The sequence below is a fragment of the Ursus arctos genome, unplaced genomic scaffold (genome assembly GCF_023065955.2).
Source record: "Ursus arctos isolate Adak ecotype North America unplaced genomic scaffold, UrsArc2.0 scaffold_18, whole genome shotgun sequence".
Lineage (NCBI taxonomy): Eukaryota > Metazoa > Chordata > Mammalia > Carnivora > Ursidae > Ursus > Ursus arctos.
In genome coordinates, this window is record NW_026622852.1 from 36,234,621 (window position 1) to 36,248,853 (window position 14,233).

The 14,233-nt window shown below is 36.8% G+C and overlaps 1 protein-coding gene across 2 annotated transcripts in view; it reads left to right on the top strand.

Moving 5' to 3' along the window:
• Positions 1-13,917, top strand: part of RAD23B (RAD23 homolog B, nucleotide excision repair protein) — a 44,384-nt gene extending 30,467 nt beyond the window's left edge. Inside the window, exons 6-10 of one of the 2 annotated variants that reach the window (XM_026506056.4) lie at positions 327-454; positions 3,079-3,211; positions 5,161-5,288; positions 6,013-6,183; positions 11,423-13,917. In XM_026506056.4, the coding sequence (XP_026361841.1) occupies positions 327-454; positions 3,079-3,211; positions 5,161-5,288; positions 6,013-6,183; positions 11,423-11,536 (674 nt within the window). In that variant the 3' untranslated portion in view covers positions 11,537-13,917. The remainder of the gene's footprint in view (positions 1-326; positions 455-3,078; positions 3,212-5,160; positions 5,289-6,012; positions 6,184-11,422) is intronic. The other variant, XM_026506057.4, reaches the window with a different exon arrangement.
• The last annotated feature ends 316 nt before the right edge of the window (positions 13,918-14,233 follow it).

A 14,233-nucleotide genomic window follows, 5' to 3' on the forward strand; every position in this document is an offset into this window, starting at 1 on the left:
TTCCTTCTACTTATAAGGACCCTTGTGATTACATCGGGCCTACACAGATAATCTGGGGTAATTTCCTTATCTTAAAGTAAGCTGATTAACAACTTTAATTCCACGTTGCCTTGTAACCTAACATATTTATAGGTTCCGGGGATTGTCAGGAGGGCATTATTCTACCTACCACATTTATATTGTAGTTTGTACTGTTATTCACCTTTGTACCCCTAGCCCTGTAGTGCCTTCTATATACATACACACTCAAGAAATATGCGGGGAATGTGTATTTATTAAATGTTTCCTTTCTTTCCCTTCTTCCCACCCCACACACCTTTTCTTAGTGACGGGTCAGTCTTATGAGAATATGGTAACCGAGATCATGTCAATGGGATATGAACGAGAGCAAGTGATTGCAGCCCTGAGAGCCAGTTTCAACAACCCTGACAGAGCAGTGGAGTATCTTTTAATGGTGAGAAATATTTCACTTTATTTATTGTAGTTTAACACCAAAATACCAAAGATTTTTTTTTTTTTTTTTAAGATTTTATTTATTTATTTGACAGCAAGAGAGGGACCACAAGCAAGGGGAGTGGGAGAGGGAGAAGTGGACTTCCTGCCAAGCAGGGAGCCCGATGCAGGGCTTGATCCCAGGACTCTGGGATCATAACCTGAGCTGGAGGCAGATGCTTAACGGCTGAGCCACCAGGTGCCGCTAAAATATCAAAGATTTTTAAGGAACAGTAACAATTCACAGGAGAATGAGAATATATGCTAGTAATTTACATAATTTTTTTTTCGTTAACATTTTATATTGGTAAAATGTAACCTCTTCTAAAAGATTTTGATGTGATTTTTAGTTAGGAAACAATGTGGCTAAATGAGTAGTAAAATTGGCTCTCCACTTGGAGTAGTCCCTTCTACCCCATTCATGTTATCGTCAAAGCATGACAGTTTGTGTGTTTGGAGGGTGGGGACAGATTTTCTTAATCCAGTCTACCATTTTAGTAGCTTTTTTGATGGCCAGCATACCCCTGGGTGTACTTTTTTTTTTTTTTAAGATTTTATTTTTCTGTTATCTGGCAGGGAGAGAGAGAGAACACAAGCAGGGGGAGCGGCAGGGAGTGGGAGAAGCAGACTTCCAGCTGAGCGGAAAGCCCAGTGCAGGGCTTGAGCACAGGACCCAGGGATCATGACCTGAGCCGAACACAGACTCTTAACCAACTGAGCCACCCAGACACCCCTCCTGGGTATACCGTTGAGGGCAAAAGTGTCAAGTTGGAAGCCCAAGCCCAATTTTATTTGTTTTGTACTGTGTACATTTTTGTAATTAGTTGGCAACTTTTAAAAATGAAGAGATTTCACTTACAAATTCAGATAGCTAAGAAAAAGAAAAAAACCGACGTCTTAAATAAAAACTTGGAAGAGGGGTGCCTAAGTGGCTCAGTTAATTAAGCGTCTGACTCTTGATCTCAGCTGAGGTCTCAGTCTCAGGGTCGTGAGTTCAAGCTCCGAGTTGGGTTCCAAGCTGGGCATGGAGCCTATGTAAAAAAAAAACTTGGAAGATAAATCATTCATTTATTCATTCATTCGGAGAGCTGTTTTGTCTGGACAACTTGGTTTCCACATTTTTGCTAGGATTTAGGAAAAGTTTTAGATCATAGACTCTTTAATTCATTATTAAATGAATTCCCATCCATTCTGTGTTACCTGACATAGCATCGTGCATTTAATTCAATGTATGATGTTATTTGCCTGGTTCCATTGGCATTTGAATTGTTAGCTTATTTATTGTCAGTAGTAGTCAAGGGATTCTTAGAAACATTTGTTTCTAATACCTGGAGTGATGTCTAATGCCTCAGCCCTTACCCTTAATGTGGTTCATTATGCATAATTCTTCATACGTTTATGATTTTGACTTCTGATTTATTGGGAAATGGAAGCATTTACCATTATCATCTCTTACCCAAATGTAATATCTCCTTCTTCATTCTTCTCCTTCCACAATCTATGTGGATTTCATAAAGATTTTTTTAATATGTTGTATATGAAAAGTCTTGTAAATCATGCATCAAAATAGTGTTCCAGAAGTCTCAGTGCAGTTTTAAATTATAATAACTTCAGAGGACAAATGCTATAAACTTAGAAAATATTGAAATACTTAAGGTTCTTATATCGACTTTTGTAAATTTTGAATAACCAGCTTTAATTTTTTGTATGTGATACTTTCTGGAGGATGCGGTCTCAGAACCACGGATCGGTAGTGGAGATCCTCCTTGCTTGGCCACTGTTGCTACCTGCTCTGTCTCCATTTGATTTTTTCCCCCGGGGTCATTTCAGAACTGCACATGCATCAAAATCTGTTTCTTTGGGTAATTTTAACACTAGGTTACAAATGCAAACCTTTCTATCACAGGGCTGGTGAAAGTTTCTATGAAATTCAAAAATTAGAGTAATGTATAGCATAAAAACCAAATATGTCCAATTTTAATGAGGTTTGTGTTGATATTTAAAATTTTTTAATAGCCTTTTTAAAATGTACATTATTACTTATATACAAATTAAGGATCTTTGATGTTAAATGTAATATGTTTCTATATGTAAACATCGTTTTATGACTTATGTTTTAAATTACAGATCTCTTTATACCTTAAATCTGCACTGTCAGTAAAATAGCTGTTACGTACTATTTAAGTACAAGTAGCTATTTGAATTTAATAAAATTAGAAGTATATTAAAAATTAGTTTCTTTAATAACATTAGCCATATTTCAAGTTCTTAGTAGCTACATGTGATTAATGAGTATTTTATTAGCACAGATATGGAACATTTTTGTCATGGAAAATTCTGCTGGACAGTGCTGCCTTACATTATTGCAGTATGGGTTGTTCTATACATGCTCAGGTCATTTCTAATCTAATTCAAATATATGCAGCTTTAGATAAGTCTTAATCCTCTACTTTTAATAGATATCTGTTTGATGCTTTTGGAAATTAGACAAGCACGTTTAAATAGATCAATAAGTCTTTTACTTTGTATAGTATTGAACTAATTTTCAATGACAAGCTATATTAAAGCTGAGAATTTGTATTGTAGGGGATCCCCGGAGATAGAGACAGTCAGGCTGTGGTGGACACCCCTCCTGCGGTCAGCACTGGGGCTCCTCCGTCTTCGGTAGCGGCGGCTGCGGCGACTACGACGGCATCGACAACCACAGCGAGCCCTGGAGGTTAGCGTGGGCTGGTGAGGGTGGGGGGCACAGTCCTGAGTTTCTAGTGTGAGGTGAGGCTTGTTCCTGGAGCATCTGGAGGACTCTTCTCACAAGTTCTCTATCCATTAATGTTAGAGAAGGGCCCAAAACAAATTCTCCTTAGTGGCTGTCACATACCTTCTCGCTGAAACCTCAGTGCCGTAGTTTTGGCAAAGGGCACATTCTCTTTAGCCTGTTCTGAGGAAGAGATGCTTCCCAGTTCGCGTTCTGTGTTAACATTCTGAAGCCGTTCAGAGAGTTTGCTCACCTTGTCTCTTCTCTCTCCCTATGAATGTCATAAAATATGTATAATTTCAAAGCTGGGAGGATCTTAGGGGCTGTTATTATACAACCAAAGAAATAAAGCACTGAGAAGTTTGAGGACTTGTATCTAGAGGTTGAAAGCCAATCTTGAATTCACCTCTCTTTACTGGTTGGCGCACACCCTTCCATTGCTGAAGGTATGACTACAGAAGAGGCCCTGGAGTGTGTGGTGGGCCCAGGAATTACTTCGTTCTCCTTCAGTCTCCGTTCTGTATACAGTAGTGATAAAGTAATTTAAACTGTTAATTTTGAAGAGGCCCTTCTTTGATGCTTTTCCTAGCTCTACTTATGACAGTCAGCTCTGGTTGACAAAAAGCCCTGAGCATTTTGTCAACAGTCTCCCAGAGGACAGGCTTTCATTTCTGCAGAGTTGGCATAAGAATGGGAAGAAGAGGCCACAGCTGTGGTTCAGATATGGACTCCTGTCCCATTTAGCAACCCTTGTAATGGGTTAATTTAGTTTCTGAGTCTCATTTTCTTCATCTGTAAAACCGGTGTCACAGAGGAAGGGTATTTCTCATACTCAGGTGGCCATTTTAATTTGAATGATTTTCTTGAATAATTATTTAGGAAATAACATCTAAAAAATTCTGATAATTTATTAGTAACCTCAAAAACATAATTATATGCAATTTTTGGTTTCCCGTAGTGTAATCAGACAACCACCACTACCCCCAAAAAAGTTGCAAGTTCTGTCTTATTTGGCATCCTTAATATTTATTATTGTCATGGGATTTTGGACTAAAGAGCTCTATATGTATTGGTACTAGATTGACTTGTAGCTTATTTATTTATTTTTTTAAGGTTATTTATTTATTTGACAGAGTGTGTGGCGCACAAGCAGGGGGAGGGGTAGGGGGAGAGGGAGAAGCAGGCTCCTCGCTGAGCAGGGAGCTGAACTCAGGCCTCGGTCCCAAGACCCTGGGATCACGACCTAGGCCAAAGGCAGACGCTTAACGACTGAGCCACCCAGGCACCCTACTTGTAGCTTGTCTCAAGCTTTTATAGATTATTAATGTTTGAAATTTAATGGTAATTAAAATTGTCTTTCTAATTGTAATTTAAGTTTGTATTAATACAACTTCTGATCTGCATATCTGAACTTTTAAGTATTATCTTTCACTTACTTGGTTTAGAATTTCCCAGGAATTCAAGCTCAGGTTTTTTTTCTTCTTTTTCTTTTTCTTAAAGGTTTGGGTTGTATTATAAATATAAAGTAAGCGGATTTTTGGGTTTTGTTAGTCCTAGCTATATGTTTTTCTTAGGAACAATGATAGTACTTTCTGTTTGATAGAGTGCATGCCAGGCATAAATTCTTATTATTTGATGATACTGACTGCCCAGGACAATTGTGGGAAAACTTCATTCTTTCAGTGTTCTGTGCTCTCTACATATGCTAATTGGTGTAATTTCTATAGTGTAAGACTTGCATATTGGTACAGTTGAAAGATTTTTGTCATTATTTACTTCATTTTTATATACTACATCTGAGAACTTACCGTATTTTTTTACTTATCAGTGCTTGCTGTCTAAAGTTATGATTGAACCAGCTCGTTGTATATGTAATTGCTGCTTTTGTTTAAAAATGTTATGTGTTTTTTTAGGACATCCCCTTGAATTTTTACGGAATCAGCCTCAGTTTCAACAGATGAGACAAATTATTCAACAGAATCCTTCCCTGCTTCCAGCATTGCTACAACAGATAGGTCGAGAAAATCCTCAATTACTGCAGGTAACTATTTAATCAGAGTTAATTGCAAAAGTGGGTTTGTAGAGTATATTGTATTTTTCTAAAGTCCGTGTGTACTCCCTTCCCCTCCACAAGCTCTATAAACTGTTGGTCTCAGCTGCGCTAAATAGAATATGCTATAGATTAGATGTACTAAAAAAAAGAGTTGGGGGGTGGAGGTAGGTTAATTTGAAAGTTGGTCAGATAATAATTTGGGGAAACACTTTGTTAAGGAATCCTAGAAACTCTTTGTCAAAGAAACCATTTGTAAAGTCTTTTTTCCCCAGACTTATTATTAGTGAAACACTGCCTCTTAGAGACATACCCATGGGCTTATTTAATGCTCAAGTCACGAAGTTTTTGAGTTTTATACAGCATTGTACTACCTACTAGTGTGGAAGATACAGAAGTTCTGTTTCTTTTCATAATCCCCAAGTAGTTTTTTAACATTGATTTTTGGGGGGACGGGTTGCATTTATGAAAGAGAATTTGAATTCTCTTAATTCTTCGCTGTTTACCTCACTCAAAAGTACCGAGTTTTTTTTAATAGAATATAAGAAATCACATCCTTCCAAAGATTAAATAATTTAGAATCATTCTAAAAATAAGGCAGTTACAAAATTCTACCTTTCTCTCCTATTTGTATTTAGAATTCTTAGTTTCCTGAAGATACTTTATATCATTGTATTGTTTTTTTTTCTTTTCCCTGTCCTTCAAATTACCACAGCAAATTAGCCAGCACCAGGAGCATTTTATTCAGATGTTAAATGAACCAGTTCAAGAAGCTGGTGGTCAAGGAGGAGGGGGTGGAGGTGGCAGTGGAGGAATTGCAGAAGCCGGAAGTGGTCATATGAACTACATTCAAGTAACGCCTCAGGAAAAAGAAGCTATAGAAAGGGTGAGTTGAAGTAAAACTGAAAATTTAGTTTCTTAGTCACATTAGCCATGTTTCAGATGCTCAGTAGTCACATGGGGCTAGTGGCTGCTGTGTTGGGTAGCGAAGATCCAGAATATTTCTGCCGCTGGAGGTAGTTCTTCTGGACAGAACCAAATACAGCATTGTCCTAAGGATTGCAGTAAAGACCTGTATTTTCATTCCTGCTCTCACATCGTGGCCTTTGTGCTAGCCAAGGGACTAGCAGTGAATGCCAGTCTAGCTTTATAAAATAGTTATAAACATATTTTAAAAATTAAAAATCTCATCTATGTCTTCAAATTCATGAAGAAAATGATCTTAGGGGTATCTGGGTGGTTCAGTCGGTTAAACATCTGCCTTCAGCTCAGGTCATGATCCCAGGGTCCTGGGATGGAGCCCCGCATTGGGCTCCCTGGTCAGCGGGGAGTCTCCTTCTCCCTCTCCCTCTGCTGCTCCCCCTACGTGTGCTCTCTTGCTCTCTGTCAGAAAAATAAATAAAATCTTTAAAAGAAAGAAAATGATCTTAAAGTGAAGGCCTAACTCAAGATTATCCATTTTTTAAAAATTTTACTTTACTACTGTCACTATAATGTAAATTAGATATATATAAAAAATATGTACATTAAACATCAGAACCTGATAACCATGATTCTGTTTCCACCCTTACTTGGTCAACCAGTTCACATGAGACACTGCAGTAACTTAGTTTGTATGATACTATGACAAGTCACTCGTTTTTCTCTAGGCTCCATTGTTAATATTTGTAAATAGGGAATCACAGTACTTGCCCTGTCTTGTCTTCTGAAGTGTTTTGAGGTGGAAATCTGATAAAGTTCATTTTACTTAATACTTAGAAAATCATCTGAAAGATAATTTGTCCATATTTATGATATAAACATTTCAAGTGTTCAAGGTTTATAATTATGTATTTCTTAAAAGATATTTTATATATCATACTAATATTTCTCCCCCTCAAATAAGGGAAGTGAGTGAATGACATTTGTCTCAATTGTTCTATAGCCTTTTAAAAATTTTTTTAATGATTAGGGGTATCCGTTCTTCATTTCTGTTTGGAGAAGAAATTTTTTCTTTTGTTGTTTGTGCCTTGGGTGTCATACTAAGAGAAGTTGCCTAATCCACAGTCAAAAGATTTACTCCTATCTTTTCTCTGAGGAGTTTTACAGCTGTTGTTGTGTTTAGGTCTATGATCTATTTTGAGTTACTTCTTGTTTATAGTGTGAGGTGCAGGAGTCTAGCTTCATATTTTGTGCATCTGGATATCCAGCACTGTTTACTGAAAATTCTACTCTTTCTCCACTAAATTGTCTTGGCATCCTTTTGAAAATCAACTGGCCATAATTGTGAGGGTTTACAGGGCTTTCAGTTCTGTTCACTGATTTTTATGTTTATCTTATGTCACTACGTCATGGTCCTGATTACTGTGGCTTTTTGTAGTAAGTTTTGAAATCTCTGATTTTCTTTTCTCAAGATTGTTTTGGCTGTTCTGGATCCCTTGCATTTTATATCAATTTTAGGATCCACTTGTCTGATTTCTATAAGAAAAGCGAAACAAAAAACTGGATTTTTAATACTGTGTTTTTTCTGCAGATCAGTTTGGAGAATATCGCCATGTTAGCAATGTTAAGTTTCACCAAGCCGTGAACATGAGATGCCTTTCCATTTATTAGATCTTTTATAATTTCAGAAATGTTCTATAGTCTTTGCTTTGTTCTTCTTTTGTTAAATTTATTTCTCAGTATTTTTATTCTTTTTGATGCTGTTATCAGTGGAAATGTTTTCTTAATTTCATTTTTGGCTTGTTCATTGCTAGCTATGTAGAAATACAACTTAATTTTGTGTGTTGATCTTACATCTTGCGACCTTCCTGAACTCATTTATTCATTCTGATAATTTGTGTGTGTTTCTTAGGATTTCCTAATAGTAGAATATCATTTGCAAGTAGTTTTAATTCCTTTCCAGTATGGATGCCTTCTCTTTTCTTTTTTCTCTTCTCTTCTTTTTTTTTTTTTTTTTAAGGTTTTATTTATTTGTCAGAGAGCTCACAAGCAGGGGGAACTGCAGGCAGAGGGAGAAGCAGGCTCCCTGCTGAGCAAGAAGCCTGATGGGGGCCTCAGTCCCAGGACTCTGGAATCATGACCTGAGCCGAAGGTCTAATGTGAGCCACCCAGTGTCCCTCTTTCTCTTTCTTTCTTTCTCTTGCCTAATGGTCCTGCCTGCAGCCTTCTGTGTATGTGTATCATTGAGTAGAAGTGGTAAGAGCCGGGGCGCCTGGGTGGCTCAGTCCTTAAGCGTCTGCCTTCGGCTCAGGGCGTGATCCCGGCATTCCGGGATCGAGTCCCACATCAGGCTCCTCCGCTGGTAGCCTGCTTCTTCCTCTCCCACTCCCCCTGACTGTGTTCCCTCTCTCACTGGCTGTCTCTGTCTCTGTCAAATAAATGAATGGAATCTTTAAAAAAAAAAAAAAAAGAAGTGGTGAGAGTCAATATCTTTGTCTTGTTCCTGATCTTAGGAGAAGGCAGTCAGTCTTTCACCATTAAGTATGATGTGAGCTATGGGTTTTACTAGATTCCCTTTATCAGGTTGAGGGAGTTCCTTTCTGTTCTAGTTTCTCGGGTGTTTTTATCACAAAAAGGTATTGAATTTTGTCAGATGGTGTTTATGTGTTGAGATGATAGTGTGGGTTTGTTCCCTTTTTCGTTAATATGCTTTATTAATAACAATGATTGATTTTTGTATGTTGGGCCAGCTTGCATTCCTAGGATAAATCCCACTTGATTGTGGTGGATAGTCCTTTTTATATGTTGCTGGATTTGGTCTGCCAGTGTTTTTGTTGAAGATTTCTGCATCTGTATTCATAAGGAATATTGGTCTATAGCTTTTTGTGTGTGTGATGATTTTGTCTGGTTGGGTATCAGTAATACTGGCCTCTTTAGAGAATGAGTTAGGAAGTATTCCCCCCTTTTCTGTCAGTTGGAAGAGTTTATGAAGAGTAGTTTTAATTCATTCAACAGTTGGTAGAATTCACCAGTAAAATTATCTGGGCCCGGCTTCTCTTTTTGGGGAATTCTGTGATTACTAATTCAGTCTCTTTGTTACAGGGCTCTTCAAATGTTCTGTTTCTTGAGTCAGTTTTGGTGATTTTGTCTTTCTAGGAATTTTTGTATTTCATCAGCATTATCTAATTTGTTGGCATACAGTTGTTCACAGTATTTCCTAAAATAGTTTTTATTTCTCTAAAAAGTAGTAGTGTTCCCACACTTCTGATGTTAGTAGTTTGAATTCTAAGATTTCTTTTTTTCCCCCGTTAGTTTAGCTAAAACATTTGTCAGTGTTGTTATTCTGAGAAAAAAAAGAATCAACTTCTGGTTTTATTGATTTTATTTTTCTAGTCTCTGTTTTATTTATTTTCTCCCTAACCCTTATTCTTTTTCTCCTTCTGCTTGCTTTGGATTTCGTTTTCTCTTTTATTCTAGTTTCTTAAGCTAGACCCTTAGATTTTCTGTTTAAGATATTTCTTACTATAGATAGTTAACAGCTCTAAACTTCCCTTGAGTCGCTGCAGCAGCACCCTGTGTTAGTGCATTCCGCGGTGTTTTCATTCATCTCAAGTGTTTTCTAATTTCCTTTGTGATTGCTTCTTTCATCCATTGGTTAAGGATTTTGTTAACTTCCGCTTATTTTGAATTTCCCAAATTTCCTTCTGTTGCTGATTTCAGAGTTCATTGTGTTATAGTCAGAGAATGTACTGTGCACAATTTTAATCTTCTTAAATGTATTGAAGCTGGTTCTGTGGCCTAACATCGTCTTTATGGAGAATGTTTGATACATACTTGGAAAGGACCTGTGATCTTCTGTTCAAGTGTTCTGTAAATGTCAGTTAGGTAGGTCAAGTTGGTTCATAGTGTGGTTCAGATCTGCTTCCTTGTCAGTCTTCTGCCTGGTTGTTGTGTCCAGCATTGAACTAGGGATATCGAAGTTTCCAACTACTGTTGAATCGCCATTTCTCCCTTCAGTTCTGTCAGCTTTTGTTTCGTGTGTTTCGTGGTTCTTTTGTTACATGTGTTTATAACAAAGTCTTCCTGATGGTTTATCATCATAAAATGTCTTTGTTTTTAGTAACAGTTTTTAATCTTAATGTGTATTTTGTCTGATATTAATATAGCCACTCCAGCTTTCTTTTTGTAACTGTTTGCATGGTATGTATCTTTTTCCGTCCTTCTACTTTCAGCATATTTGTATCTTTGAATATAAAGTGTGTGTCTTGTAGAAGCATATAGTTGGATCGTGCCCTGTCTGCCTTTTACTTCAGCTAGCCCGGCTTTAATGTAGACAAGACCTAGGTGTAACAAAATCATTTTTGAGTTTTATCTTCTCCTTTTATGGATGAATAATCATGCTGAATTGAGACAGCTGCTCATTTTTTTTAAGGTCATTTCTTGATATCATCTAATGCAAGGTGATTTAGACAGTAATGAACAGAGGGTTCATAAAAAATACTTGGTTGACAAATATATAGTACCTAGTGAATTAGATAATTGACCTGAGTGCTTAAAGACTTTCAAAAGCAGTGATTTTTGAGTCACAGTGATTTTTAATAGACTAGGAAAACAAAATTAAGTGGCTGGTATCACCATTTTAAATGCTGTAAAAATTAAGCAGATATAAATAGAACATCATATGTCTTGATCTCAAAATATATCATGTAATAATAATTGATCACCCATTTTTCTAGTATGAAGTGTTTCATAAGGCAAGGAGATGGAGAGTTATAGTTGACCCGACTGACCTTCTTTACAAATAACTGGATGAAGTAGCTAAACTCCTCTCCCCTTGCTCTCATCTATATCTTTCCCCCTTACACAGTAAAGGCTGTTTGATTTACACATTTCTGTAGGCTGTAGAGTCATTTATTTTTACTCAGCAACTAATTTTTAGTGTTCTTGCCAATGAGTGTTAATAGAGTAGCTGTTCATCTAATAGCTTTAACTAGGAACAGAGAATTTTGTCAGTGGTTGATAAAGGAAGGGGTCCGGGCTCCATCTAGTCGCTTGGGTTGGACAGTGAATCCATACTAGGTAGGCATGCATTCACATAACGTCTTCAAGAGCTTTTTCGTGCCTTTCATGTTTTCAGGTGCTAATCTGGCCCTCTGTGTTTTGCTGTGCTGGAACCCATGTGTGTTTTCTCTGTTTTCTTCCAGTTAAAGGCACTAGGATTTCCTGAAGGACTTGTGATACAAGCGTATTTTGCTTGTGAGAAGAATGAGAACTTGGCTGCCAATTTTCTTCTACAGCAGAACTTTGATGAAGATTGAAAGGGACTTTTTTTTTTATCTCACACTTCACACCAGTGCATTACACTAACTTTGTTCACTGGATTGTCTGGGATGACTTGGGCTCATATCCACAATACTTGGTATAAGGTAGTAGATTGTTGGGGGTGGGGAGGGAGGGATCTAGGATATAGGGCAGGGAGAAATACAGTGCATGTCTGCTTCAGTTAGCAGATGCCGCAAATCCACACAGTGTGTAAAATATACAACCAAAAATCAGCTTTTGCAGGTCTTTATTTCTTCTATAAAACAGTAGGTAACTTTTCCTAGGTTTCACTCTTTTTAGTGTACTAGATCCAGAAATTTAGTGTAATGCCCTGCTTTATATTTCTTTGACTTAACATTGGTTTCAGAAAGAATCTTTGCTACCTAGAATTTACAGTCTCTATTTCATGGCAACACTGGATAATGGCTTTGTGAAATTGAAAAAAATTTTGGAGCAACTGTAAACAGAAATGCCAAATTATTGATGGTTATTGTTGCTGCTTCAAATACATACTGAATTAATGTGTAAGAAAGCCCATTCTTTCATGTTAAATACTTGGGGTGGGGAGGGAGAAGGGGAACCTTTTTCTTAAAATGAAAATAATTACTGCTATTTTAAAATTTCTTGATCATCAAATGTGAGACCCTTCTAACATGATTTGAGAAGCTGTACAAGTATAGGCAGAGTTATTTTCCTGTTTACATTTTTTTTTTTTTTTTGGTTTGTTTTGGGAAAAAATTGGTAGGTGTCTAATTACTGTTTACTTCATTGTTATATTGCAGTAAAAGTTTTAAAACCACCATTGCATGTTTGCTTTTGATGTATCCCTTTGTGAAATTAGCACTTTGGGGCCAATGGAGAAATGCAGCATTCACTATCCCTCTCTTCCCCATCCCTCCGCAGAAATGTGTTTGTCAGTAAGTCGTGAGTTCAGATTGCTGCCTTTTTTAAACCCACAAAATGCTGATTCAGTTCAAAATTTGCAAATGTTTCAAAACTGGGTTTCTGATATTTGTAAGTGTTTTTCCTTATTAGATAAGAATGTATGACCATTAAAGTCATTAGGATTATATTACTTTCAAAAAGAGAAGGTGGACAAAAGTATAATCCAGCATCTTTTATTGCATTGGAAAGACTGGTGGAATCTTCTGGAAGGGTTGGGAGATGCAGCTGGAAAAGTACTTTGGAAAATATACAATCAAGAATATCTTATGGCATATTAAAAGAAAAATCTTAATAGCAGTGTTGGCTTTCATTTGGATTTTTTTCAGCCCTGTTTTTTATTAGAATCTCCTTCATTGGCATTATTATTTGATCATAAAGAGGGGGAATATGTCTACTTGTTCAGTTTTTCAGATCTTTTTTCCTGAATATTAACAAGACTGTTTAAAGGAATAATTTTCTTCCCCTACCATCTGATACTGAGTAAAGAAAATGAATTTGCACAGATTTCTCCCTGCGTAATCTCTTGCAATAATCCTTAGCAAAGTTTGGGGATGACTTTTAAACTTTTACGTCCTGCACTCATACCTGTCTCATAAAAATAAATGAGACCGTGGTTTCTCCCCACTGTTATCGTGTAGTTTAATCTTCATGTGTGTATTCCTTAAACATGGCAGACCTTTGGACTTTGTATTACCTGTATGTTTTATAATGGGTCATGCAAAACGTCTCAGGAGAATAAAATGAGGATTTGTAAATATGTTCATCCTTCAAGGCAGAGCAATGAGTTGGGAAAAGGGTGGCATTTCTGGTCGAATAATGGAATATTTTCATTTATTTCATGTCATTCTGTCTGCTACCTAATTGCTCAGCATAGCGAAAACTGGAAAAAAGGAAAAATCAAAACAAAAACCAACACAAAAACAAAACCCCAGCAGCATCCTCTTCTTTTCTCTGGAAAATGACAGCAGAAGTTGGTCGCACGGAGTTTTTGTCCTTGGACAACAAAACCACAAATAGTGGGATTAATCATTACAAGAAGACAGTTGAGGCCAAGTTTTGACCATTCTTTACCTTGTTCTATCTGCTCAAAGAATTAGCCAAGACGCTGTGAAAAAATAGGCTTTTTGTGACCTTTTGCTGTTATCTTTTTAATTTACAAACAGATTTGGTAAATCTGTTAATGTAAGTGGCTCTTTGACTTTGGAATTTTGCGTTTGAGGTATTCTGTCTATTTCTTGAAATATTTTTATTGTTTAGTTGCTCTATGGAAAATGTGAGGAAGCTTAAGTTTATATTTGTTAAATTCTTATTGCCATCCTCTAGTCAAATGTCTTTACATTGTTTAAAAATACTGAAGTGTTCCACCATATAATTTTTTCCTGTACTACATGGCTAGGATTCTAGAGAATAATTATAAAATATTTTCAATATATCCACCATTGCATTTCTCATTTTTTAAAGTGATCCTTTTGCCATATAGAATCTTAGATTGAGAGTTGACAATGCCTCTGTCACCCATAGTTCTGTTTTTCTCAGTGATTGGCATGTAGGAGGCCAGGTGCTAGGTCAGTTTTATTGGGTCTCCTGTTTTTCTCAATCAGAATGTCAACACAGAGATGGAATACTTGATGGACCGTAAATCAAGGTTCATAAGGGCTTTTAGAAATTGTAGTTAAATTCCCATTTTCCCCATGCTCTTGTATTACAGCAGCCAGCCGAGTAAGACTGCTACAAAATATTCAACCAAA